The sequence below is a fragment of the Lutra lutra genome, chromosome 9 (assembly GCF_902655055.1).
Source record: "Lutra lutra chromosome 9, mLutLut1.2, whole genome shotgun sequence".
Classification (NCBI taxonomy): Eukaryota; Metazoa; Chordata; class Mammalia; order Carnivora; family Mustelidae; genus Lutra; species Lutra lutra.
The window spans coordinates 64,576,645-64,604,228 of record NC_062286.1 but is presented as its reverse complement, the minus strand read 5'-3'; the positions used below and the strand labels follow the sequence as shown (position 1 = coordinate 64,604,228).

The 27,584-nt window shown below is 37.1% G+C and overlaps 1 protein-coding gene and 1 long non-coding RNA gene across 6 annotated transcripts in view; both read left to right on the top strand.

Moving 5' to 3' along the window:
- The window catches only part of VRK2 (VRK serine/threonine kinase 2), a 119,691-nt gene that overhangs the window by 72,295 nt on the left and 19,812 nt on the right, over window positions 1-27,584 (top strand). For 4 of the 5 annotated variants that reach the window (XM_047744079.1, XM_047744080.1, XM_047744082.1 and 1 more), the window contains 4 exons: window positions 11,517-11,649; window positions 20,992-21,112; window positions 23,382-23,440; window positions 27,413-27,579. In XM_047744079.1, coding sequence (XP_047600035.1) covers window positions 11,517-11,649; window positions 20,992-21,112; window positions 23,382-23,440; window positions 27,413-27,579 — 480 coding nt within the window. Of the gene's footprint in view, window positions 1-11,516; window positions 11,650-20,991; window positions 21,127-23,381; window positions 23,441-27,412; window positions 27,580-27,584 lie in introns of those variants that run through there. The other variant, XM_047744083.1, reaches the window with a different exon arrangement.
- On the top strand, window positions 24,204-26,775 carry LOC125108368 (uncharacterized). The gene is made up of 2 exons (XR_007129888.1): window positions 24,204-24,810; window positions 24,873-26,775. It is a non-coding gene; the product is annotated as an uncharacterized LOC125108368 (long non-coding RNA).

Sequence of the window (27,584 nt, the reverse complement as noted above, 5' to 3'; positions counted from 1 at the left end):
AATTACCTATCCTCAAGAATGTGGTTCCCAAGAGAGTTAATGCTGTTGAAAAATTAGTGTTTTTCTATAATCAATACAGACTTATTAAGTGCCTACTGAGTGCCTACTGGTCATATCATTTCTAGTTCTGAAGGCCAGATGCATACATGACCAAAGAATATTTGAGCATCCTATGTCACAAAAGGCTATATATATAGAGTGTGTGTGTGTTTGTTTTTTAGTTAGTATGGGAAAATGGCATTTCTGGATTCTGAATTAACTCACTAAGCTGCATAAATTGGGTGGGTTAAGATGTACCCCTGTCTAGGGGCTGTTAAAAAACTGTGTGTGTGGGCTGCATGGGTGGCTCAGTGGGTTAAGCCTCTGCCTTCAGCTCAGGTCATGATCTCAGGATCCTGGGATCGAGTCCCGCATCAGGCTCTCTGCTGGTCAGGGAGCCTGCTTCCTCCTCCCTCTCTCTCTCTTTAAACAAAACAAAACAAAACAAAAACCCCCAAAAACTGTGTGTGTATGAATGGCATTGGTGCTGGAAACCTCAAATGCCGTCTCTGAAATCAGTGAACTGTGTAGTTAATATGGAACAGGACAGCTAGTTTGAATGTTGGTTAGCTGTGTTTTATGTAGATGTAACTTCCACTTGGTGAACTTGTTTATAAGATTATAGCAATGGCCATCAAATTCTGTCAGCTAACATTTTGTGAGTATCTGCTATGTACAGATACACCAAACTCTGAGAATGTTTACCAACATGCTGAAAAGTCTCAAGTTCAGATTTGACTTAGACAAAAAGGAAGACCATAAATTGGATGCAATTCAGATTATCCTCTCCCATTGCCTATTTATTTTGTTTAAGGACAGACAAATTATGTGCTTTGATATCATGTTGGAAATTAGAAAGGGTATTATAGGTTCTTTCATATAATTCTTGAGAACTTGTATCAGGACAGATTGGAAAGAGACTGTAATTGGAAAGGTTTTCTTTTGTGGGTGAAAGGCATTTTTAGTAAAGAAGCAATTGCTAACATATGATCTGTTGAAGGAATTTCCCCCAAAAGTTTGGATAGCGTATTAAGTCATAGCCCTGTTTGATCAAATAAGCTTTCACATATTGCTAAAAGAACTGGGTTGGAGTAGAAAAACAGGTCATGGGTTCAAAACACAAGTACATTTAGAATACTGCTAATACCTCAGTATTTTGTTATGGTCCTTGAATCTACAGCATCATTTCAAGGAGCCATAGACTTGAGTCCAAGGGAGCAGTAGATGCCTTGAAGACATCATGATAAGAGGCCCATCTCTTCTGTCATTTCCTCATATGTTAATCACAGATGTATCTTTAAGTCTCTTACTGTCCATGAATATTACGTATAAGAAAACAAGATAAAACTTAAGATTTGAAATCGAGTAGGTAGTTTTGAGATCTAAGAGGGGGGAAAAACCCTCCAGCACCTAAAACAGATTTTTTTCCCTTAAGAATAACTGCATGTTGCATCCATCAGAAAACAGAAATGGCAGCCTTTTTATGGCTCAGATAAGGTCAGACTGCAGTTTTAACAAAATATATCTTCATGCTTATTCTAATAAGCATCACGTTTGAAAAGTAAGCTGGCACCTTTTAAAAGTCCCACTATTTTGTCTAGACTGTATAGCGGGAATGCAACGTTACTGGCAAAACAAGGTAGGGAAGTTGAAAAACAAAAAATGCTATAAAATAAAAGAATAAAAAGCACAGATTTATATCAGCTTGTAGTAGCATCTGTGAGGTTACATGTAAGTTTTTAACAGACGCGAGGGATGTTTGTGAACATAAACGTACTGCTTACACATCGCGTGCTTTACTCCTCTTCTGACATATAGTGATTTTCATTTGTAACCATTTAGTTTCTTGCGAAGATTTTCACGTTATAGTATCTTGTAGATAGGATGGGGAAATATTATACCTTATTCAGTAAGATAAATACTAGCTTCTTTTAAAGAGCCTTCAAATTGCTGAGTAAGTCTGTACATTCTTGCTAGAGTTTTCAAAGTGTTTTCTAAATTTCCATTTAAAAAAGTCCTGAAGAGTGACTGTCTCCCTCCAGAGTATAATTTCCACCAGCCTCTGATAATGAGAACTTAACAGATACATTTCTCGATACAACAAGGTGTGTTAAATAAAAGGATTTAATTAGGGGTGCCTGGGTGGCTCAGTGGGTTAAGCCTCTGCCTTTGGCTCAGGTCATGATCCCAGGGTGCTGGGATCGAGTCCCGCATCAGGCTCTCTGCTCGGCAGGGAGCCTGCTTCCCCCCTCTCTCTCTGCCTGCCTCTCTGCCTACTTGTGATCTGTCAAATAAATAAATAAAATCTTAAGAAAAAAAAAAGGATCTAATTGTATAAAATAGTGTAAATTACAATAAGATATGAGAGTGTATGACAAAAATTGAAGTTCTTAAAGAGTAAATCCCATTTTGGGGACTGAATATACATCTCTAATGTATAAGCAGCCTGCAAAGTGGAGGTAAAGTAGTAATGTGATTTAGTGGGTGGTTACATCTCACTGGCCAGTGACATTTGTTCACCTTGTGTCTTGCTTTTTTCTCTCTCAGCTCCATAACCCCTTGCATCCTTTCTCCAGCTGACGTATTTCCTGTCCATCACATCAAGTGTTGAGAAATGCTTCCATTTGAGCCAATGTGGCTGCTTGGTGCTTAGGATTCCTGGTTGCTTGGGGAGCAGGAAGGCAGCAGATTTGGCCCTTGATGGGGAAGAGGTCCTTTGCCTTTTCCATCAGCTATGAGCATGTCACTCAATCTTGCATAAACTGAAAGAACCAGGAACTGGTTGGGTTAGGGTGTTAGCTACCAATCAACTAGTTTGCTTTTGGTACAAAAATGAATAAATCATTTTCTTTCCAAAACACCTCTTCCACCTGTTTCCTTTATACACTGAATCCTCACTTAGTGGCCAGCCATATGATTTTTAGAGTTGTCATTGGTCCTCTTATCCAAGAACCATGGTTCTTCTTTGTCTCCCTTCTTTCGTTCACCAGTGAGCAAGTCCGCTCTCCCATTGCCCTTTGTCTGGACTATTGTTACACTCTCTTAATTGGATTCTCTGCTTCTTTTTCCTCGTTTTGGAGCTGCCACTACTGGTAATACTATTCCTTACCAAAAACCTTTGGTGACTTGGATTTATATGCAAAAATTGTGTTCCAGCTTCTTAACATGACTTTAGAAGCTTTCTGCTAACCAGTTTTTCTGGCTTGTTTGAGATTTCCAATAACTTCTGCACTCCAACCTACGCCGACCTGTTCCCTGGTTTTCCTTCTTGGGTTACTTCTTTTTCCTGTCTTCGTTTTTGGAAATCTTAGATATTTGTCAAGGCCCAACTTAAATGTTTCTTTGTCTGAACCCCTAAATTAGAAATAAATTCCCCTTGCTCTAAAATACTACTAAATTTAAATCTGCTATACTTTTCTCAAAGTAAATGTTATCTTTGGATCTGTAGATATGCTTATGTCATCTTTCCTTTTTCTGTGTGAGGCATGGAAAAAACTCATCCTCTGGTTAGACTGATTTAGGTTCACTTTCAACTTTGTCCTTTGCTGTATAAGTTTGTTTTGCACAGAGTACCTAACTTTTCTCATTCAATTTTCTCATCCTTAAGATATTTTAAAATAATCTTCTTTTAGGGTCATGAGGATTAAATGATTTGACTTCTGTTAAGCACTTAATGCTTTCACATGGCAAGCATTCAATAAATATGCGTTCTTTTTTTTTTTTTCTTTTATTTGTAAATGTGTGATTCTCAATGGTTTATCATGCTTGGCACTCATGTGGCTATGAGAAAGAATTTACTTCAATTTTCTCAATTATTACCATGAAGTCAAATCAATAGAAAATTATGTAAGCCTGCGCAGAAGGACTTATGAGTAGGTACTGTCATAGATACAAAAATGTGTACATTATCCTGGCCACTTGTCCCCTCAGAGCCTGCAGCCTATAAATCTGGAGCCAAGGTTTAAATAAAAGAAAAGCGAGAGGCACCTGGGTGTCTCAGTCAGTTAAGCGTTCAACTCTTGATTTTGGCTCAGGTCTTGATCTCAAGGTTGTGAGATTAAGCCCTGCATCAGGCTCTGTGCTGGGCATAGAACTGCTTAAGATTCTCTCTTTCTCTCTTCCTTTGCCTCCACCCCCCATAAAAAGAAAAGAAAAGCTAAATAACTATACATTTTTAAATAGTTAATCCACGTGGACATAAATGAAAACCCAATAAGTTGCTTTGTGGTTAAAGGAATGTACAAACCAGAATAGGATTCAAGGGTAGGTGGTAAACCCAGGAATTGTGAAGTGTGAGTGCAGGGCTGGGGTAGAAGGCAAAGAGGACTTATCACAGCGTGTTCTATAATCACGAGTTCTACCCATCCATTTGGAAAAATGAAGCAGTGTAAGAACCTTCCCACCTTAGGAAATGAAGGCAATGAGAAGTAAAGGTTTAACTGAGTGCAGAACTTGAGAATGTGGTGCATATATGTGCAGATCTGGTTAGGTAAAAGGGAAAGAATGTTTGAGACGTCCTGTTCAGTATAGGAAAGTTGTGTTCTTCATGGACATCAAAGTCTAACTTGTTTTCATCATTATTTGTTTAGTGCTTTTAATGAAGGCTGATTTACTGACCACCTGTGCCAAATCCAGTTCTCAGAGGGCCAATGCTGAGATAGAATTAGGGGTGCAAGTCCTTAATGGGGGAAGCAACTATATTACCTATGAAAAACAGAAAGAAAAAAAGCAAGATTGGACAGGGGAATCTTTGAGAGTAGGATATTGATATGACCCCTGTGAGTGGAAAGGGAACAGGAAGAATTGGGCTGGGAGAGCTCAAACTGTGATAGAGTTCTGACAAAAAGCATCAGAGCAGAGAGTACACATTAGAAGAGCCCCTTGGGGAGCAATGGCCACACAGTACCCCCACTGTGATCATTGTTTGGCAGGTGTGACCTAGGAAGACTGTGGCCTTGGCTTACATGCCATAGCTATTCCCGATGGCCCTTGTCACTCAAGGTCATCAGCTTACTGCCCTCTTCATAGGTGAAAGGTCAGTCCTTTCTGGATGGGACTGGACCTCAGTGGCTGCCACATTACCTTTTAAGTAGTAAAATATCAAAGCCAAATGTCCATGTAAACCTTAGTTCAGATTTAGTGGGGTTTTTTGGAATGGGGAAGTTGAAGAGCCTGAGCAACTCACTAAAACAATAAAACTTTGTAGAAGCTGGACTTGGCATTGGGTGACTTGCATTATTTATGTGTAACACATTATTTTTTTATCTGTTAAGAGTGGATAATGACGCTTCTTCCCTGCCAACCTCATGAAGTTGGAATAAAACACAATATCTAAGAAAGATGAGAAGAAAATGAGTATCATGTGGAAATGTGAGAGGTAATGCAGTGTAATAGAAAGATCTATGGAATTAGAGTAAAGAGAGGCAAGCAGGGCTCTTCTTTTACTGATGGAGAAAGGAAATGATTACTAAATTCAGGAAAGTCACATAAAAAGAAAATCACTAAAAATGCATTAGGGAGGGGCACCTGGGTGACTCAGTTGGTTAAACATCTGCCTTTGGCTGAGGTCATGATCTCAAGGTCATGGGACTGAGTTTTGCATTGGGCTCCCTGCTTAGTGGGGAGTCTGCTTCTCTCTTCCTCTGCCCCTCACCCCTGCACATGCCCTCTCTCTTTCTCAAACAAATAATATCTTTAAAAAAAACTAAAATGCATTAGGGAGCTAGATACTTACATTTTTCTATGTCTAGTACGATTACAATGCAAATAATCACTTCCTACTTGATCTTGGTTCTCTTCAGTTTCCCCGATAAGCTTGTCTTAAACTAGGGATAGTATATATATATTTACACTTCAAGTGGAAAATATTAACTAGTTATTTTTTATTTCACAGGAAAAAGAAAGATAATATTCAAAAAGTTAACTAGAAAGCAAGTTTTATTTTAGATTAGAGGTTGGCAAACTTTTTCTGTAAAGAGCCAGATAGTAAATATTTTAGGCTTTTATGAGCTCTGTGGGCCACATATGGGTCTCTGCTGCATATTCTTTTTTTTTCTTTCTTTTCTTTTTTTTTTTTTTATAATCCTATAAAAATGTAAAAATCATTCTTAGCTCAAGGACACACAAAAATAGGACCTAGACTGCAAACCTTATTGTGGATTAAGTTCTGCTTAAACTTATTTTTGACTTTAACAAAATTTCAGAAATGGATAGAACCCCAAATTCTATACTATATTAAAAAACATGGACCTTGATGTTATATTGGCAGGGACTGAATCCTGCTTTCATCCTTTATTAGCGCTGACTTAGACAGGCACTTAATTACTGGGGTGTTTGGCTTCCTCATATGTAAATGAGACCGATACTACCTGGCTGGGAGGTTGCCTGGAATTAATGGCATAACTTGTGAAAGGTACTTTGCCCAGTGATTATCACATAAGTAGAACCTCAACAAATTTTCTTCCTTTCCTCCCCTCCTTATCTTGTTTGACAATATTTCCCAACCTTTTTTTCTTTCTTTGAACTGTTCTTAAAGCATTCTAGACTGTGTTTTTCTACTACTGCATCTTCATAGAAATTCTCACTTTGACCTAATTTGTATCAAATTAATTTCTCAACATTTTGATTACTTGGGACAAATTATTGACTTTCCTTATACCAAAATCTCTGCTTACCAAATGCAGTCACTCTTATTTCTTCATTAGTGCATCAAGATCTATAATACTGATTAGACAATTCATCCAGTTCTCATAGAATATAAATATTTTAAGCCATATGCTGCACTAATAGATTAAAAACAAACTAAAAAAAACAGGGGAGGTTATATTGGGTGTGGTGGGATAGATATTTGTTTGTCCTACCACTGTTTGATGGCATTCCATGATTATTTGAATTCTGCCTGCAACTCTCTATTAAGACCAATAATTATGCACCCGATATTGGAGTACCAAATATATAAAGCATATATTAACGGATTATAGACTCCACCTACAGACAACACTACAATAATATGGGGCTCCAGTACCCCATTTTCAACAAAGGCTAGATCATCCAGATGAAAATCAATGAGGAAACATTGGGCTTAAACTACATGTTAGACCAGATGGGACTAACAGACATATACAAGTCATCCCATCCAACCGCAGCAGAATACACATTCTTCTCAAGCACACATGGAGCATTCTCTAGAATAGATCATATGTTAGGCCACAGAACAAGTATAGTAGTGAATAAATATAGTACTGGAAGTCCTACCCAGAGCAATTAGGCAAGAAAAATAAAGTCATCCACATAGGAAAGGAAGCAGTAAAATTTTCTCTGTGGATGATGTGCTATTATATAGAGAAAACCCTAGACTTCACCAAAAAACTATTAGAACTAATAAATGAATTCAGTAAAGTTGCAGGATACAAAATCAGTATACAGTGATCAGTTGCATTTCTGTACACTAACAATGAGCTATTGGAAAGAGAAATTAAAATAACCCCATTAATAATAACATCAAAAAGAATAAAATACTTGGGAATAAATTTAACCAAGAACATGAAAGAACTATGTGCTGAAAACTACAAAACACTAATGAAAAAAAAAAACTGAAGAAGACATAGATAAATAGAAAGAAATTCCATGCTGATGGGTTGGAAGAATTAAAATTGTAAAAAGGTCCATACTATTCAGAGCAATCAATAGACTCAATTTAGTCCTTATTAAATTTCCAGTGGCCTTTTTCGCAGGAATAGAAAAACAGTTCTAAAAATTGTTTGGAATCACAAAAGATCCTGAATTGCCATAGTCATCCTGAGAAGGAAGAACAGTGTTGGAGGCCTTACAACTCCTGATCTCAAACTGGGTTACAAAGTTCCAGTAATCAGAACAGTATGGTATTAGCATTAGAAGAGACACATAGATCAATGCAACAGGATAGAAACTCCGGAAATAAACTCTTGCATATATGGTCAATTAATCTTTGATAAGAAGCCAAGAATATATATATGTAGGGAAAAGATGCTCTCTTAAATGGTGTTGGGGAAATGGGACAGCTAATGGAAAAGAATGAAAGTGGGCCCATATCTTACACCATACACAAAAATTAACTCCAAGTGGATTAAAGACTTGAACGTAAGATTTGAAACCATAAAACTTCTGGGAGAAAACAGGGAGAAGCTCCTTGACATTGGTCTTCCAGTGATCTTTGGATTTGATACCAAAAGTAAGGGCAACTAAAGCAAAAATCAACAAGTGGGACTTGTTAAATTAAATTAAAACCTTCTGTATAGTGAAGGAAATCATCAACAAAATAGGCAATTATGGAATGGGAGAAAACTTTCATAAATCACATATCCAGTGAGGGTATGTCCAAAATATGCAAAGAACTCCTGCAACTCAATAACAAAAATGAACCAAAACAACCCAGTTAAAAAATGGGCAAAGGGGGGCGCCTGGGTGGCTCAGTGGTTTAGCCTCTGCCTTTGGCTCAGGTCATGATCCCAGCGTACTGGGATCAAGCCCCACATCAGGCTCTCTGCTCAGCGGGGAGCCTGCTTCCTCCTCTCTCTGCCTGCTTCTCTGCCTACTTGTGATCTCTATCTGTCGGATAAATAAATAAAATCTTTAAAAAAAAAAAAATGGGCAAAGGACCTGTATAGACCTCTTTTCCAAAGAAGACATCCAAATGGCCAACAGGTATATAGAAGGGTATTTAGCATCACTAAATCATCAGAGAAATGCACATCAAAACCACAATGTGGTATCAACTCACTTCAGTTAGGCTATTATCAAAAAGAGGAGGTAACAAGTATTGGGGAGTATGTGGAGCAAAGGGAACCCTGGTGCACTGTTGGCGGAAATGCAAACTGGTGCAGCCACTGTGGAAGACAGTATGGAGGTTCCTCAAGAAATTAAGAACAAACCTACCATATGATCCAAGAATCCACTTCTGGGTGTATATCCAAAGGAAATGAAATCATTATCTCAAAGAGGCATCTTTATCATGTGTCCACTGCAGCACTATTCAAATGAATTACTGTATTCTGAGTCAAATGGTTAGCATATGTTTTCTTTATTATACTATTAGCTTCTTGTCTTTAGCTTAACTGAACTTTAGGTAATTTTCTTTGGATTATAGGACCCTGTCCTTTTTTTAAGAGCATTTACCTTAGAAAACGTGAAACTGTAAGCTTTTTCTCTGTGCCTTTGAGATGTAAATCTTTTCCCAGCTTCTTGTCCATTTTGTAACTAGGAATGTCTTTTTCAAGGACGTGGGAGCCATCCCTTTAAAATGTAGTGATTAAGAAAGATTGTGCCTTGAGAAAGGGTCGGAACCTACACACCAATTAACAACATGGAGGGCCCTAGTCACGCCGACCAGCCTTCCTTTAACCTCCTGCAATTAGTTCACTAGCTCACCCCCTGCACTTTAAAACTTGCCCATTTTTTGTTTCAGCAGAGTTGAGTTCAAACTCCCCACCCAGTTGCAGCAGTCTTTCTCTCTTATTCAGTAGCTTTGAATAAAGACTTCCTTGTCTGTGTAGCTTGTCCAGTGCAGTTTCCCTTTGACAGTGATTGAGAGTGAAGACTCTGGTGTCAGACTCTGGCTCCACCTTATTACATGAATCAAATAATCTCACTAGGCTTCAGTGTGTACTGGAGTAAAATGGAGGTGATGGTACCTACCTACAGGATTTTTGGGAGGGTCAGTGAATATTAACCTCTCAGCATGCTACCTGAAGCATATTAGGCACTCCATAAGTTTTAGGTCTGATTGAATGATTGATTGATTGATTTTTGTGACTAATGACTACCTGAAAAACTTCTTGATAGGTCTTTTTTTTTTTTTAATTAAAAATTTTTTTTTTAAATTTCAATTCAATTTAGTGAACATATAGAGTATTATTAGTTTTGGGGGTAGAATTTAGTGATTCATTGGTTGCATACAACACCCAGTGCTCATTACATTAAGTTCCCCCCTTAATGTAATTAAAGTAACCCAGTTACCCCATCCCCCAGCCACCTCCCCTCCAGCAACCCTCAGTTTGTTCCCTAGAGTTAAGAGTCTCTTATGGTTCTCCTATAGTAAATAGTAGTAAATTACTCTAGTGTATTTAAAATGTTTCCATTTGCTGAATTACCAGTATGTATGTTTGCAGGGTATCTGCTTTGCAAAGTGAAGTCTGTTTGGTTCTTGAACTAAATAGAGTGCATGATAAATAGTGAGAGCAAGCTACCAGTTACACATCTGATCCTGGAGTCTAGTTATTTAGGGCAGAGGGATGGGTTACTTCTGAGGCCATGTTGAGAAATAGTGTCTGTGGGCGAGGGAGAGAAAACTGAAATACCATGTTTCCAGACACTCTAGCAAGCTATATTCTCCATCAAATGAAGAAAACTCTTTGCTGTTTATATTTTGAAGGTCAAATTGTCTCCTCCTTTAGCTATCATAAAACCAAAAACTTAGACTAAAATTCAACACTAAATTTTCTTTTAATAGGTATTATATTTTAAAGCACAAGTTGTATTGCAATGCTCTGTTGTCTTGAAGCTGTATCAGGAAATGTTGCCTCAGTCCTCCTGTTTTAAAGAAATACATGTGAAACAACACATTTAAGAATTTTAAACTGCTTTGTTTTGGGAAGGAGCATGGTAACGTAGTTGGGAACTACTCTATTCTGGCTACACATGAGGATGAATGTCTAGTCCTATCAGTTCCCTATTCAGGGCATGCTGTATCTGTAAAACTACTTCTCCCCCTTCTTTTTCTCTCTAAAAGTAATCCGAGAAAAATTCACTTGAATTGCCATCTGACTTTTAACAATCTATATTCTGTTTGGAGACCCGGCTTGCAATTCTGACTGACTTACAAAGATAACAGTGATGATATGGATCGGTCTGAAAGGCCAAAAGTAGTGCATTGATGTTCCATCTTAAATACAGGCAACATGATGGTGGTTTTTTTTTGTTTTGTTTTGTTTTTTAAAGAGTCATTACCTTTTATAGTCTGTTCACTGTTTTTATACTTCTTGTTAATGGAGTTTCCTATAACATTAGGTTTATATTTTTAGATTGTTTGCTCTCCTCTCCCCTCCCTGCTTGAAACATGTTTATGTTTAAGGGAGGGGTTACAAGAAAAGGCAGGCCTCGTAAGCTGTATGAATATGGATTTAAAAGAAAAAAAAATACCTATTGTAGTTTATGATATCTAGATGCCCACCTAGAGGGAAGAGAATTTAGAGTAAAATAAAAAGGACTAAAATATAAGTCAACTCAGAAACAAGATATGCCCATGATGAAGTAAGGATTTAAGCTGGAAAGTTAGTTGTTATGGCCCCCAGTTGTATATATTTTATCCTGAGGCAACATTTGGTTTAATAAAATGTAGATCTGAGGCTGTTCTGAACCTATCAGTTTCTTAAGACTTAATTATAAAGGTTATATTTTCAGAGGACAAAAGCATTACTCATTTCTCTGTTCATGTCTTCCAGGTTTATCTTGCAGATTATGGACTTTGCTACAGATATTGTCCCAATGGGAACCACAAACAGTATCAGGAAAATCCTAGAAAAGGCCATAACGGGACACTAGAGTTTACCAGCGTGGATGCCCACAAGGGAGTAGGTAGGTTTCTTCTTTTTCTTAATTTTATTTCGGAAGAATGATTAAAGGTTAATAAGGCCCATGAAATGACCTTTGCATAGTCAGTTTGAAGAGTAAGAACGTTGCCAAGATTTTTATTGAAAGTAGAGAATTCCTGTATGTCAATGAATATTTCTTCTACTAGAGGGAAGAGACAGAGATTGTGAAAAGTGAGAAGGGTGCAACAGGGTGTCAGGTAAGCAAAACTTGATGCTGATTTGGGGCAGGAAATCAGTAGTTTGTATAGGTTAAACTTGGAGGTCAGCAAGTGAATTTGTATGCTGTCACTAATATTACAGATTTGGTAAAGGTGCACATGGGAAGAATTATTCCTGTTTTTCACCTGGTCCTTATCAGAGTTTTAGAAGATACCATCTCTCAACAATAAGGAAATCTCTTCTGAAACTATAAAGTGTTAACTTGTGGAAATCTCTCCTAGTCGCTTTTCATATATCTTACTTATTTAAACTCACTTTGATGGTATTGGAAACACATTTGCAGGTAAATTACATACATAGTCCTTTTATTGGATATTGATTGTACTGCCTTGCATTCCAAGGCAGACTTAATTCAACAATTCCCTAATTAGTTAAAGTCATAACCTATGTCTTGTATTCATTTACCATTAATTAAACCTTAGCTGTTTATTACACTGCAGTCCAAATCCAATAGCCGACCCAGAAAGCCATGGAAAAGGAAGTGGGAGGTCAATATTGAAAATATATGGTGCAGAGTCCCACTGATGGTTGCTTTGTTCACAATCAATATGGTCAATGCAACTGTACTTTCTTAGTTGCTCTGTCAGCAAGACAAAAAGTCAATTCTAATGTTATGCTAGTAAAAAAAATGGTGATTATTGAAAAAGTTTGCCTTTCAAAATTATATTCTTTGTAAACTTTATTTATACAAGTATTTTCAAATATGCTAAACCATAAAAATAAAAACAGCTTCGAAAGGACCCCGTGTCACTAAAAGGTAATTATACATTTGCACTTGTTAATGGCTGTTGAACTGTTACCCTAAACTGATACTTTCTGATGAGTTTTAGTTCGTGCAAACAACTGTATATTACTGCCTTTTCTATTAAAAGGACCATCGGCCATATAATGTGGGGGGTCTTGATCATTTTCCAGAGCAAATGGAGTTAAAACCCACACTAGTGTAAGGTAAGCCAGTGAAAAAGTGAAACAGGTGTGTCAGTTGCATACCTTCCTTCCGGGAAGAATCATAGGTTAAATTTACTGAAGTGGAGATTACTCTTTATATTCCTGATCAAAGTGACGGGAACCACTACATTTTTTTTTTCAAGGATAAGAGAGTTAGAAAAGTAATGATCACAAGAAATTTAGTAATATTGTATAATTTTTTACCATTTACATTGTTAATGAGTCAGTGAGCATTTAAAGATATAAATGGGACATAGCTTTAATTAAGAAATGTAAGAGTTGAATGCTTACTGATACATTTTTTTCAGTTTAAAGTTCTTTCACTCTGAGTGAATTTTGTTCCTCATTTTTGCCAGATTTATTAGTATGGAAGAATTTGCACAAACCCAGAAATCCTTTTTTCATAGCAGTATAACTGGAAATTCATCATACAGATTCTTAAGCATTGGACCAGGCATGTTAAATGATATTTACTTATGGTTGGGCCCCTTATTACTATAACTGATAGCTCTCATACTGATGCTCTCTGATATTAACTATTAAAAGTGCTAAGAAACAACTGTGATTGCAGAATGGGAAGTAGAATTGTTACATGTTAGTTGAATCAGTGTTTGGACTATGGTAATTCTAAACGTCCTCTACAGTCATTACATTGTTCAGGGCAGTGTTTTCATTGTGCTGTCTTCATGAACGATTTAAACTGTTTTTTATTCTGGAGTCCATTTAAGTTTTTTTCCTCCCTAAATAATAACACATGTTGATGAGTTGGGTAGATTTCACCACGCTAGGTCTCTGAGGAGAAAACTGAACTGAGAATGATGGTAGAAAGATGGTATTACTTCGCTGGGAGGACTGTTCAGGGAAGTGCCTATATTACATATTTTTGGTATCTGCTAGAAAGTTGTATGCTGGAGTGAATAATTCATTTTTATCGAGGTTTCACAAGATTCTTATAAAAAGTAGATTCCCGGGCACCTGGGTGGCTCAGTGGGTTAAAGCCTCTGCCTTCAGCTCAGTTCATGATGCCAGGGTCCTGGGATTGAGCCCCGAATCGGGCTCTCTGCTCAGCAGGGAGCCTGCTTCCCCCTCTCTCTCTGCCTGCCTCTCTGCCTACTTGTGATCTCTGTCAAATAAATAAATAAAATCTTAAAAAAAAAAAAAAGTAGATTCCCTTACTTCATTTAAAATAGAATTTACACTAAACTTCTAGGTATATTTCTATCTACTTAGACCAATATGTAGATATAGATGTCTACATAGATATACATATATAGACAGTTAACCTTGAAGAACACAAGGGTTGGGGTGCTGATTCCCCATGCAGTTAAAAATCCATGTATAACTTTTGACTCTCCCAACACAACCACTGATAGCCTACTGATAACCAGAAGCCTTACCAGATAACAGCCAATTAACACATTTTTTTAAAAAAGATTTTATTTACTCATTTGACAGAGCACAAGCAGGGGAGCTGCAGGCAGAGGGGGAGAGAGAAGCGGGCTGCCCGCTGATGCTTAACCAACTGAGCCACCCAGGCACCCAGCACATGTTTTTTTCCGTTATATGTATAACATACTGTATTCTTACAATAAAGTAAGCTAGAGAAAGAAAATGTTACTAAGAAAATCATAAGGAAGAGAAAATACATTTACAGTACTGTAAAAAAAAATCTGCATATAGTGGACCCAGGCAATTCAAATTCATGTTTTCAAGGGTCCACTATATACACATACGTACGTACATGCATGCACATAAACACACATACATACATAAATACATATAAGTATGTATCTTTGCTGAAGTTTTGATATGCAGTTTCAGTCTGATATATAAAGTGAAGGGTTTGATATCCTCAAATGTTTGAATACCATTCATTCCTAATGTTTTGCATTTAACTTTCCAAAATAAAACATTTTACTTTAGGAATTTATTAGAAATGAAATAATCATTTAGTCATATCTAGACACCAGAATAAACAGGACCATAAATCCTGTAGTTAAATGTAGAAGGTCAGATTCATAAATATTCACGTGTTTACTTTCAGCACAGTCACTATGTAGTTTAATCTCAGAAAAATCATTTCTATAGCAGTCCAGCTGGGAGATCAAATAAATACTGAGAAAGATAATACGAAGGAAAACATAAAGAGCAAAACAAGTTATCTCTAGGAAATAGAACCTCCAGTTGTCAACACAGTTGCTATATGTCAGGTCAGGCCCAGGGAAATATTTAAGACTCAGTGGAAGACTGACTTAGGAATTAGCCACTTAACAGAGACCATTCACCCGATCACGTCTCTCCTACTTGCCATAGCCTACTCAGAAGCCAGAGCCAGCTCTCATTCTTCTGTGGCTTAGTTGGGTTTTTCTAATGAAGGAGTTGTATAAGGTACCAATCACCAGTCTCCCTTAGCATTTTCTAGTTCAACTTTATGTAAAAGGAAGGCAGCTTGTATCATTACAAACCAAAACGTATGACTAGAGATAGAGGCGGCCCGACCGGGGAACGCCCATCCGCGGGACTGTTTGCCTTTTCAAAATTGCAGTTATTCTTCCAGACTCAATTCTCTTGTATGACCTAGAGGTATTTTCTGAGTGGCTGAAATGCTTCATTTAGTGTAAAATTAGAGTAATATACATTCAGTTTATCTATCTCTTCTATTATTAATTTTTTCTTCTTCATAAAAACTAACGTGTATAAACATTGACATATTTTGGGCTTGTTGCCTGATAATTAAAGAGAATTATATCTGTGTCAAATGCACTATTTTAAAATTTGTTACATTCTTAGTAATGTTAAAAAGCAATATTTGGATCAATGTGTGGTATGGATTTTTGTAGATTTTTCTACTCACTGAGGCATGCAGTCAATACCTAATTTCTCTAGAGATATACTGCATTTAACATATTGAGCTTTTTTAAATACTTCAGACCTCTGCATTGAGTGTATAATACCTGTTTTAATTTGACATCATTGATGACCATAAAATATGATCTCTAAATTGCATTTTAAATGTCCATTTGTTTGTGTAATATATTCAGTATCCAGGAAAGATACATATATATATATATATATATATATATATATATATATTTTTTTTTTTTTTTTTTTTTTTTTTTTTTTTTTTTTTTTTTTTGCCAATTGCTACGGTAGATGAAATCCAAGGCTTGTGTTATTTTTTGCACAGTTCCCTTTCACTCTAATCTAGCACTCCAGCTTACAAAATATATGTGAAATAAACTGAGAGTGTATTTTCATGTTACCAAACTTGAGGAAATGATGTAGTTTACACAATATTTATCTCCTCAAACAATAATTCAAAAAAGGGAACCCATTTTTCAATTATGATATTAAGGTAAACGATCAAGCTTGGATCCTGTTAGTAGTCAGAAAGCAAACCATTGGTTTCTATTTTTGGGTAAATTTACTGCTATAAATAGTCCTTGGTTGATTATAAATAAAAAATAATGAAGACACTATTCATTCTACATGGCATAACCCAATTTTGACATTCAGCCATGACTTTTAAAGCCTTAATGTAGGTCTTGAACTATTCGGTTGAGATAATAATACACATTGGCCAAATGTAAGATACCTTTGTGGAATTTAAGAAACAAAATAAACAACAAAGGGAAAAAATAAAAAACCAGAAAGAGAGGCAAACCAAGAAACAGACTTAACTCTAGAGAACAAACTGATGGTTACCAGAGGGGAGATGGTGGGGGGAGGGGAGGGCAGGAATGGGTACATAAAAGTAAAAGTAAACAAAACAAGACAAAACAAAAACACCTTTGCTCTGTTGAATAACTTTACCTAAGCCTCACACAATAGTGTTTAATTAAAAAAGAGAACAACTAAGTTTTAAAATTTTAAAGGTACTAAAAGAATAAGAGAGACTTGAGTTTAATGTTTTATTTGAAATGTGACATATTGCATTCTGTTTTCCTAATATCCTTTTTGAAAGTGTAATAAATCGTGGCCACCGTGAAATTTTTCAGCTCTTTATACATCTTAAGTCACAAAATATAGTAACATAGATTATTAGTTGGGAATGGAAGAGTAAACTAAATTGTTCTGCACATAGTCACCATTCACTTCTTCAGGTGAGCATCTTATTCAGACATTTTCTCCTTTCTTAGGTCATTTTGGGGCGTATAAACTAGTATTTCGAGCATTCCAGTCCTGTCTCCTTCAGGCAGAAGTTTTCAAGTTCACTGTATTATTTCCTACCAAATCCTGTTTTCCTTCATCCTTCATATTACTCTGTATAAAAATAAAACTAAACAGAAAACACTTTAGGCAAATAATCGGATCCATTTTGGGATTAACCCTTATGCTTTCTTCTCCCCCCAGTTCCTGTTGCATTCCATTTGGTGACCTGGCCCCAGATATGTTTACTCCAGTTTGTCTTTAGAATAAAGACCCATTCTCTCAGTTAGCTTCTCTTGTTCTCTGACCAGCTGAGAATGACTATCCGAACATTGGATAAAGTCATGTTTTAACCAGATACCCTTCTTTATCAGAATGAAATAGGTTTTTGTTTTGTTTTGTTTTTTGCTTTTTTAAAGATTTTGTTTGTTTATTTGTCAGAGAGAGAGAGAGCACACAAGCAGCGGAAGTGGCAGGCAGGGGAGAAGCAGGCTCCCCACTGAGAAGGGAGCCCCATGTGGGACTCCATTCCAGGACCCTGGGATCATGACCTGAGCGGAAGGCAGACACTTAACTGGCTGAGCCACCCAGGCTGCCCAGAATGAAACATTGTGAAAGAAACCGTGTGGTGAAAGGATAGTTGCATGGATAGTCATGTTAGTGCTGCACCTCAGACCTTGGTTATTCCCTGCCAAACAACCATATGTCTTTTGGTGTGTGTTAAGTTAAAATTCCTGCCTCAAATACTCCCCTAACTATACAAGTAGTTTATGTAATGCAGTTTGAATGGTGTTAAAACTAAGGGGAGAGGCAAAGTAATTGTTAGATGGAGATCTGGATTACAATGCAGAACTCTGTCAGTTTTTGCTTCGTGATACTAAACAAGTTGCTTAACTTCTCTGAGCTTCTATTTCTTATTTATCAACAGGCTTAAATAGTACTTTATATTATTGTTAGAATGATTAAATGAAATAATATAAAAGCAGTTAAAGCGTCTGGCACAGTAGCAGATCCATAAATCATGTCAGTTGTTTTTATTTTAATTAAGCATTCTAGTATCCTCTGTTCCTATCTGGTTTCTAATGAGATAGAATTCAAGTCCCCACCCATGCCTTTTTTTTTTTTTAACTCTTGTTACTCTTGACAGTACTTTGTAATTTAGAAATTGTTAAACAATGGAGAACACAACAGGCTTTCAGTGAAGAGTCATTTGCTTTGTTCCACATTAATAGGCTAAATAAAAGCTAGATGCTAAATTATGTTTTAAAACTAACAAGGGAGTGTAGGGGAAAAGTATTAATAACTAAATCATGCTACCTTTCTAAGCAGTACCATCATAAGTAAGAGTTTGATTTTTTTTTTTTTTTAGGAAATCTATGTGAAAATATACTACTGTTAATGATTACATTAATTATCAAATTGAACTGAAGAACTTTATGTATTACAATAAATTACACAGAGACCAAATTCTACAGAAACAAAATAGTTAATAATATATTTCAACTTCCAAAGTAAAAGGATTTTTATAGCTCTATATTAATCATTCTCTTCAAATATAATCCTTATTTTTTTATTTTCACCATTTTATTTAATTTTTTTCAAATGCACAGGAAATAATAGACTAATATAATACATATCCAAATACCCAGTTCCTGGCTTTATAATTATTATCCTTTTGTCATATCATCTGAGTCTTGAGGATGTAGTTTAAAGTCAATTAAAGGTATATGATCAATTCATTGTGTTAATTACACATAAACGTAGATGCTAATATTGCCATCTAGAATATTTATTTTTAATTAGCTTAACAGGAATTAAGATGACTTCTCTGTACAGTAGATAGAAGACTAAATCATTGGTAGAGTCTTGGATTTAAACATCATTAAAACACAAAGAACTTTGCAATTTGTTCTCTGGGAGGGAATTTCAGGGAGAGGTCTCTCTTTAATGGTGGGAAAGAGTGACTGTAGGATTTTTTTTTTCCTAGCATTACATGTATTTTAGTGGAAATAGTAGTAAAACATTTACCTAACCATAGTTATCAATATATATGGGCAATAAAAGAAAATAAAGGTTGAAAAATGTGATAATATATATTAATTAGATAAGACCAAACTATAATAGTGAAGTAAAGTTAACTCTCAACGGGCTATTTCAGATGAAGACCAGTTTATGAAAGATTGGCTTCAGAAGTCTTAATGACTTGTCATTACTTACAGCTTCATATCCATTCATCCCTCCGTTGGAGGAGGGGGGAAGTGACTGGAAAGGTTTATTCCATTTTAATTCTGATTATTTTTCCTCAAAGAATCTCTTATATGTAGCCTATGTCATCCAAACAGGTGCCAGAATATGTTGTTTTTTGTGTTTTTTTTTTTGAAAATTAGAGGATGTGAATTTTTTTTTAAGTGGTGGCAATCAGGAATTGCCATAATCGAAAAGGAACTTGTGCACACATCTGTGCAAGTGGAGCCGTTCCATTATTAGGGGGAGATTTATTACTGAAGAAATCAGGACCAAACAGCATGGTAGAGATTGTGTTTTTATTTTAATAGGAGAGCCAAGTCTTGCATTAGGACATTGTCGAAGCTTGTGAGGAAAGCAGACGGTGCCCCTGGGACTATAGCATTCTGCTAGATTGAAGGGCCTTTAATAATCCAACACTCTAATAGCAGTTAGGATAGACTCTGTGGAACGGCTAATCTTGTCTTCTGCTTTTATAATAACTCAAGTGTGGTAACCAAAAGTAGTTACGAGGTGCTCGCATCTTCGTAGGTGACTTTTTAAATTAAAAACTAAGTTTACAGAGAGACTTTTCAGAGTTTATTTAATGAAAGATAATAAAATAGGATACCTGTTTACAGTGGGCTTAATAGCCACACGTTGCACTTAGACGATTTTATATCCCCCCACAGATGGACAAACATTCAAGTAAGGGCAGAAATGTTAAATACCGGCCTATTGTTTTAGAACAATTTGGAATGGTTATTAAAAAATGAGTTCATTTGGTGGGATCTCGTTAATGCTTTGTTATTCCAATAATAGTTGTTCTATTTTGACTTTAGATTTGTTCTATTTGACTTTAGATTCCACTGTGTATCTTTTCAAATAAGACACCTTGAAAAAACACAAGAAACATGATAAAATTAGTCTACAGCACTTAATAGTCTGATATAAATGGCATCTACAGTGGCCTGAAAATGTTCTTCTGTATTTTTTGATGAAAAGCCATCCTATTTTGAATTCTGAACGCCTCTGTGTGGCTTCCAGATCTATGTCCAGTCACCCCTGCACACCATCACCTCGCGGTTACATTTTTCTGTTCAGGCTATTTGACCAGAATTTCAGCTTAGCACTGTTTATATCTAAAAATATTGGTTAAAATTTTAAGAACGCTGTGCCTAAAAAACAGTAGGCTTTTTTTTATCCCGTACTTCCCATTTAATTGCAGAATCTTGAGGCAGACCTGTGTTTCCATCCTGCACACTAGATGGCAGTTTTGTCATATTCTTCCAGCTTTCAGTGCTCCTCGCGGGAGTGGAGCAGGAAAGGCCATCAGTGTTTAGTCTGCACTCCGAGGGTCTCCGCGTGACCAGTGCAGACCCCATGGACTTCCTGGAACATATGTTAGCAATTTAGCCGCAGACATTTATTTCTTTGTTTTACTGCTTGGCTCTTTGAGAAAGTGTTGGTGCCAGGTTATGGGTTGTCTGGATCATGTCAGAGGCCATGGAGATCAAGTTCATGTGACAGGCCAGACGAAGGAAGGATGAAGTTGGAGGAGGCGAGGAAACTGACCCTTACTTTCAACAGCCACAAGTCCCTGCCTGTCTGTGGACTGTGGCCAAAAGCCCAGGCGTCTAAGTTTTCATCCAGCTGAACAAACAAAACACGTTTGCCCATTTGGCTTTTTCATATTTCATCAGCGGTAGTTCATTTGGCGATTTCTCTAGGTCTCAAAACTTGCTTGTCCCTCCTGTTTCTCTCTCCATGCTTCCTCCCCCTCCAGCCCTGTCCAGAAGGAGTGACCTCGAGACCCTCGGCTACTGCCTGCTGCGCTGGTCCTGTGGGGGGCTGCCCTGGGAGCGGAGCCTGCGGGACCCTGCGGCCGTGCAAACTGCTAAAACAAAGTACGCATTTGCAGGTATTCCAGCCCCGAGGGCAGGGGCTCAGGAAGGGACACATTCAAGGGCATTACTAGCCATTGGCCCAGTATGATAATCAAAGCAAATTTCTGAAATCTGAAAAACATTTTTTTAAAGACCAAACACCTGACCAACTTCACATCAGTTACGGTAGCACCTGTGGGGTCACCTGCACGCGCACTGTGAAGTGGAATGTCAAGTGAAGTGTTTGTTCTTTTACGCGGTGTTTTCCAGAGCTAAATTCTGGGTGGTGGCGTTTTCAAGGAAGAGTCGTTTCAAATCAGCGTTGTACAAGTACATGGAGGTAGTCTGCGTTGGGTATGATTGGTATTAACTATGGAAAGTGACAGTGAGGCGGGACAGAGAGGGCTTATATTTTTCAAGTGAGAGCAACTTACCCTTTAATTCTGTGTCTTGGAGGGAGTGTGTTTTGTTTCTTAAGGAAGAAACAAAACTTTTATAGGACGTGTTCCTATTAGAGATAATGTTGCAGCCACATAAACGCTTTTAATATTCCACATTCAATTTTTATCACCTAGAATGTGTTAGCATGAGAACTAGGTCAGACTGAGAACCGATTATGTTACTATTTTGCTAATTTCTCACTGATAAGGCCTACAGGAAAGCAATCGCAGGCAGCCCAGAATAGCCAGTTTTCATTATATACTAAGATATGCTCAACAGTAGTTGTCCGCAGATACAATACTGCGATTGGAAAAGGCAGCTGTGTTTGAAGTAAGGTGAGTCACAACAGAAATTTACAAAAGGGGGAGCTGATCCATAGAAAGCACTCTTCAAATTCAGTGTGCTCTCAGTTCTTAACACAGAGGCATAGTATATGAAGTATTTCTCTGCTTGGAATCTTGATCATCCCAGCCCCTTGCCCCAAACGAACACATTTATATAAGTCAATATTAGAACCATCTAATCAGTTATTTACTGCAGTGATTAATGTGCCCGTATTAACCAACATTTTTCAATATATGGGTCAAGTCAAAGCACAGTAATGGGCATATATAAACAATCTCAGTATCCAGTTTTTCACCTCAGTTCACCTGATTTGAATAATGTGCTATATTTAAAGACTTGCATTTTAACTCTGATGATTTTATGTATTTTTCTCTTTTAATAAGACAACTGTGATTTGTTTTAGTCTTTTATCCATATACACATATAGATGCATTCATTGTTGATAGCTAAAGAATATGCCTACATGTGTATATTCAAATATGATAATAGGGTATCATGCAAAATAATAAAATATAATGCTAATAGACATAACTTCCATTTATATTTTGGGCACCCTTACATTAATATCTTCATTTTGATTTGATTAATATAAATCTGTTAAGCAGTAAAGCTAATATATAGTGAAGTTTATAATTAAGGTAAACTGTAGACATTTTTAAACTTCGGCTAATAAATAATGTATAATCGTTAAGTCATTCAACTTCTAAGAAGGTGCACTCTGAATTTCCTTGTAAGGGCCTGCTTGCGTATACGGCCGTGATACCGTATCTCCTTCATGCCCTTTATTTTCCTGACATGGGGTGAACACCAGATCAGTGCATTTATTGTTGCAATTCTGCCTGTGCCTGAGTTTGTCAGTCAGACACTCCTGTCAATAATTTTAGTTACATGTTTATATACTGGTGGCTGAGGCAAATTAATAGAACTGTGCTTGTTTCATCTAAAGCACTAGGAGGGATTAGAATAATGACTTTTCTCGTTTGTTTTGTGGTTTGAATATTACTTGTTAACCCATTGAATCATAGAATAGCGTAAAACTCTGCCCAATGGAGAACAGTATACATAAATAATTAAATAATTTGCCCCTCCCCAAGGGTAAGTACCTGAGGAAGAATCTCCTGAAAATCCTGATACAATTTTCCTATGTATTTTTTCTTGTTTTTAAGAAAAAAAAAAATCATGATAGATTTCCCTGCTTCTACATTTCTGCATGTCCAGACTTTGAATGAAAGCATTTATACTATAAATCTACATTCATTTTCTAGCTAATTGATATAAAACTGGTCAATGAGAATTGAAGGATCTCCCCCACCTCCACTTACCCTCTTTCCCCTTCCAGGTGTGTGAAAAAAATATATATATATATGTATATATATATATATATTGAAAGACATGACAATACAGGTGACCCACCAACACAGAACTTGAGTTTTGTTTTCTAATCAAGACAGTGAATCACAGGATCGTAAACAAATTCATTGACTCTTACTCTATTTTGTTTTAGTCTGTTGGATGAGCTTCCTGAGTCAGTGCTTAAATGGGCTCCTTCCGGAAGCAGCTGCCGTAAGTCAAATTCTACCACCTTCTCCTATATGATTTAGTGGTCACCACATTTCTACATTTGTCAGTCTTGTTTTACAGTTTTTGCTTAATCCAACCACTCCCATTCCCACGGGGGTAGGAGGAAACTCTGTACACTGGGTTACAGATAAATTGCCTGAGAAGAGAACCTTTAGATCCTCTCTTGACATTAGAACACACGAAGGCTACAAGAAAATATTTAGGCAGCCTTCTAGGCTTTGCTGACTACATTGGGCATGGGGCCGGGGGTGGGAGAGAGGCCGGGAGAGAGGAATCCTACACAGGTTTTTTGGGTTTTTGTTTTTCCCTTTTATTTCTTTTCAGTGTTCCAAAATTCATTGTTTATGTACCACACCCAGTGCTCCATGCAATACGCGCCCTCCTTAATACCCATCACCAGGCTCACCCAACCCCCCACCCCCGCCCCTCCAAAACCCTCAGTTTGTTTCTCAGAGTCCACAGTCTCTCATGGTTTGTCTCCCCCTCTGATTTCTCCCAACTCACTTCTCCGTTTAATCGTCAACTGTATCTAGTGCCTTTAGAGTTGACATTCTGGTTTTGTCCCTTTGTATATTGTTGAAAGAGATAAAGTTGATCTAAGGAAGGACTACTTTCGGTCAGTAATTTAAAAATACCAAATCATTGAACACTTGAATGCTGTTTAAACCTGGGTTGTAGTCTGAACAGCCAGCAAAAAAATTTTGAATTGGCAAAGTCATATAACCTTGGGATTTGAAGGTATGTTTCATTAAATGGTTTTCTCTTTCAAGTTAGTATGGATCGTTTTGGAATTCTTTAATTGACAGTATTATCAGTAAAAATAGTAAGTCAATTCACAAGTGCCTGTCGTTTGCATATGCATGCATGGCACATTGTTCACCAATTTAATAAATGAGTTCGATTGTCTTATAGAAAAGAGGCAGCTTCTGCTGTCAGGCTCACTTTTTCTCAGAGACAGATAAGCAGAATGAATCTCGTTTTCTCTATATTGGGCAATCTCAAAGTTAGCTTTTAGCTGACTTATGAAAGTGAATGTGTACACTGACCCTCTAGATAAGGTCAAATAGCATCAGTTTCCATCTGAGAGTTTAAATGTAGAGTTAAATCGTCTTGAACTTATATTTATAGCCTTTCTTTGACAAGAAACCAAAATGTTCATTTCCATGGGAAACGAAAGAGGAACAAAGCAGTTCTGCTTTTCCACCTCCATCCTCCAAGTCCTGAGCTTGCCCCAGTGTGAGCCTCCAGCTTCCCAGCTTCTGTAGTCCCTCTTCTGACAGAGGAGGGGGTTCTCCTTGGGTGGAGGGGTGGGTTGGGAATGAGAAAGCTTTCCGTTTCTGTAACTGCACTGAGTAACTTGGTCCAAATGCCAGTATTGCTTTTTGGCTAATATGCCTATTGGCATTTGGACTAGGTTATACAGCTTATGTTTTACTCAATAGGACAGCAAAAAGGAGAAATGAGAGATGTCAAAGAAAGTTTTCTCTGTGTATCTCCCTTACCTTTTCTGCCCCTCCTGCACAAAAGGTAACTGTTCAGCTCAGTAATAGAAAAGAAAGCCCTGATGCCCTGGGTTGCACAAGTTAAATGCTTGTGGGCCTGTGTATATTCTGGGACCCTTCTATTACTGGAGATAAGAAGATCCGAGCGACAACGAGAGATGACAGGAAGGCCAGGTTCTCCATTTTCAGTACCAACCATTTATTTGGGTCCATCCTATTATTTTATAAAATGCAGATTTCTATTTCTAAAGCACAGAACATTGAAACTTTAGTATTACCTGAAGATCTCTTGGTTGTACTTAGGAGTGGGTACTGCAAGCATGATAATCCAATGTGTAAAAAGGTTTATTACTAAGGCAGTTGATGAAATAAAACCACCAAAAAGTTTCCAATATGCATGTCCAGCTCGTGTAATAGGAATAGTTGCATAGGTTTCTGTCTCCTGAGGTGATAGTAATGATACTTAGTATTTCATTAGCTTAAAAGCAGATGATTCGAGAATATCATAATATCATACTACTCAAAGCATTTTGTTTTATAGCTCCAGAAATATGCCAGTAAATTAAAAAGTATACTTAATATAATAAATCCAGATCTTGGAAGGCTAACATTTAAAGCAGTAATACATCACAGTAGTCCAAGCTTTGGATTGATAATAACGAATTTATAAGAAGTGGCTTTTCTTTTTCTCCCTTCCCTACCTCACCTCATTTTTCCAAGCCCCAGACCCAAGAAGACTTGGCAGCACAGCTGTCTTCAGCTGGGAGAGCGCCAGGAATCTTGCTTCGTCTTCTAACCATGACCTGCGAAAATTCTCCCACAATGTTCAGCTCTCTTCTCCATTGGGGATATTTTGGTTAAAAGAACTGTGATAACATATACCAAACTTGGTTTACCCATCTCAAAAGGGCCAAAGAACAACAGAATATTTACATGAAAATGGTAGTAAATGTAATGTAATCTTTTTTTTCTTTTTGATCATCCCTTCAGGAATCAGATGCCTGCAGTGGGCTTCTGGAAACAGGAGTTACAAATGTGATGAAGCCATACCACTTACTAGTTAACAGAGATGTGGTTGATCAAATGTTACATAACAATGTGATACACCTTACAACATTAGAGAAGGAAGAAAGTTAGGTTGCATAATTGCTACCGTATCCAGAAGAAAAGGAAAAACAAACAAAAACCAAGAAACTAAAAACAAAAACCCTGGAAGCCAAGAGTTCTCATTTTAGCCACAGTAGCCTTATGGTCCTCGAACATGGCTGTGGGTAATGGGTATGAAATGGTCACTCTGACTTTGGTAAGAGGAAGGGATGGTGACTGTTTCTTTTGGAATTTTTCCCCCATAGGGGGTGAAAGCCAGTGTCTGCCGTTCCTTTTTGAATGGAGATGGGCCCGGAGGGGAAAGGAAGGATTAGGAAGTCACTCCTGCCAACCCCCAAAACTTCCCAGATTTTTCCCAGCCACGGGGATATAGCAACTTAGTGAGAAAGTAAGAGGTACTTATGTCTGTGTGAGTGATAAGTTTTTGAACGGGAAAGCTTATAAAAACTAGTTTGTGGAGTATCTAAACATCTCTGCAAGAAAGGAAAACATGCTAGATTTTAAGAAGTATACGGTATCGTCATATACTTTCATCTTGAATTTAGATTGAATCTCCACCTGAAAAATGCAAAACTACATTTAAGGCAGCAATGTTTATAAATTTGGGTCACTAATTCTATTTGTGTTTAAGAGTTCGTTCATATTTTGGGGGGGGGATTGCTATGTAGTTCTAAGGAAGAGATTACATTAGAAAGAAAAAAGTAGCAATATCTCATCCTTCTGCTCTGTCGTTAGGAAGATGACACAAGTGAAGGCACCCGCCTGGCTAAGGATGGAGGGCTCGAGGGAGGTTTGGTGAACTCTAAAATTAGTCATGGCTAAAAACCTAGAATTCAAGGTCATTTCTAAATGTACTAGTATTATCTCAAAATCAAAGCCTGAATTAAAATTTGCAGTGATATTTTTTTTCCATCAAAGTAAGGAGGTTTATAATAAGTGACACTTGTTTGTAGCTGAATTTTTAAAACTTCAACATAAAAGAAGTATGAAGCATGCCTAATCTATCATATTACTCATGTAGTTCTTAGTAATTGCACCCCGTAAGTCAAAATCACTAAGTATAATCTTAAAAATTTGCTTCTTTTGATTAGTGAAAAATAAACATCCCAAACCAAGATATGTAAAAAATTACTAGTTTCTCCCATCTTTTACATCTCCAGGTCACTATTTCAGTCATTTTTGGGTATCATTTGAAAAGTGCTTTTCACCAAAGTGTTCACTCATAGTTTCTTCAGGATGTGTGTTGTGTGCATGTGTAAGAGAATAGAGAGGTTTTGAGGACACTAGAACCTTGACAATTCTTGCCCATTATGAATGACATTTAAAAAAATTTACCACTTCACAGGTGAAATAGCCGAATATTTGGTATGTGCTCATAATTTGGCATATGATGAAAAGCCAAACTATCAAATGCTCAAGAAAATCCTGAACCCAGGTGGAATACCTTTAGGACCACTGGAGTTTTCCACCAGAGGAGAGGGTGCAAATGTGTATATCCCAGACAATCAAAAAGTAAG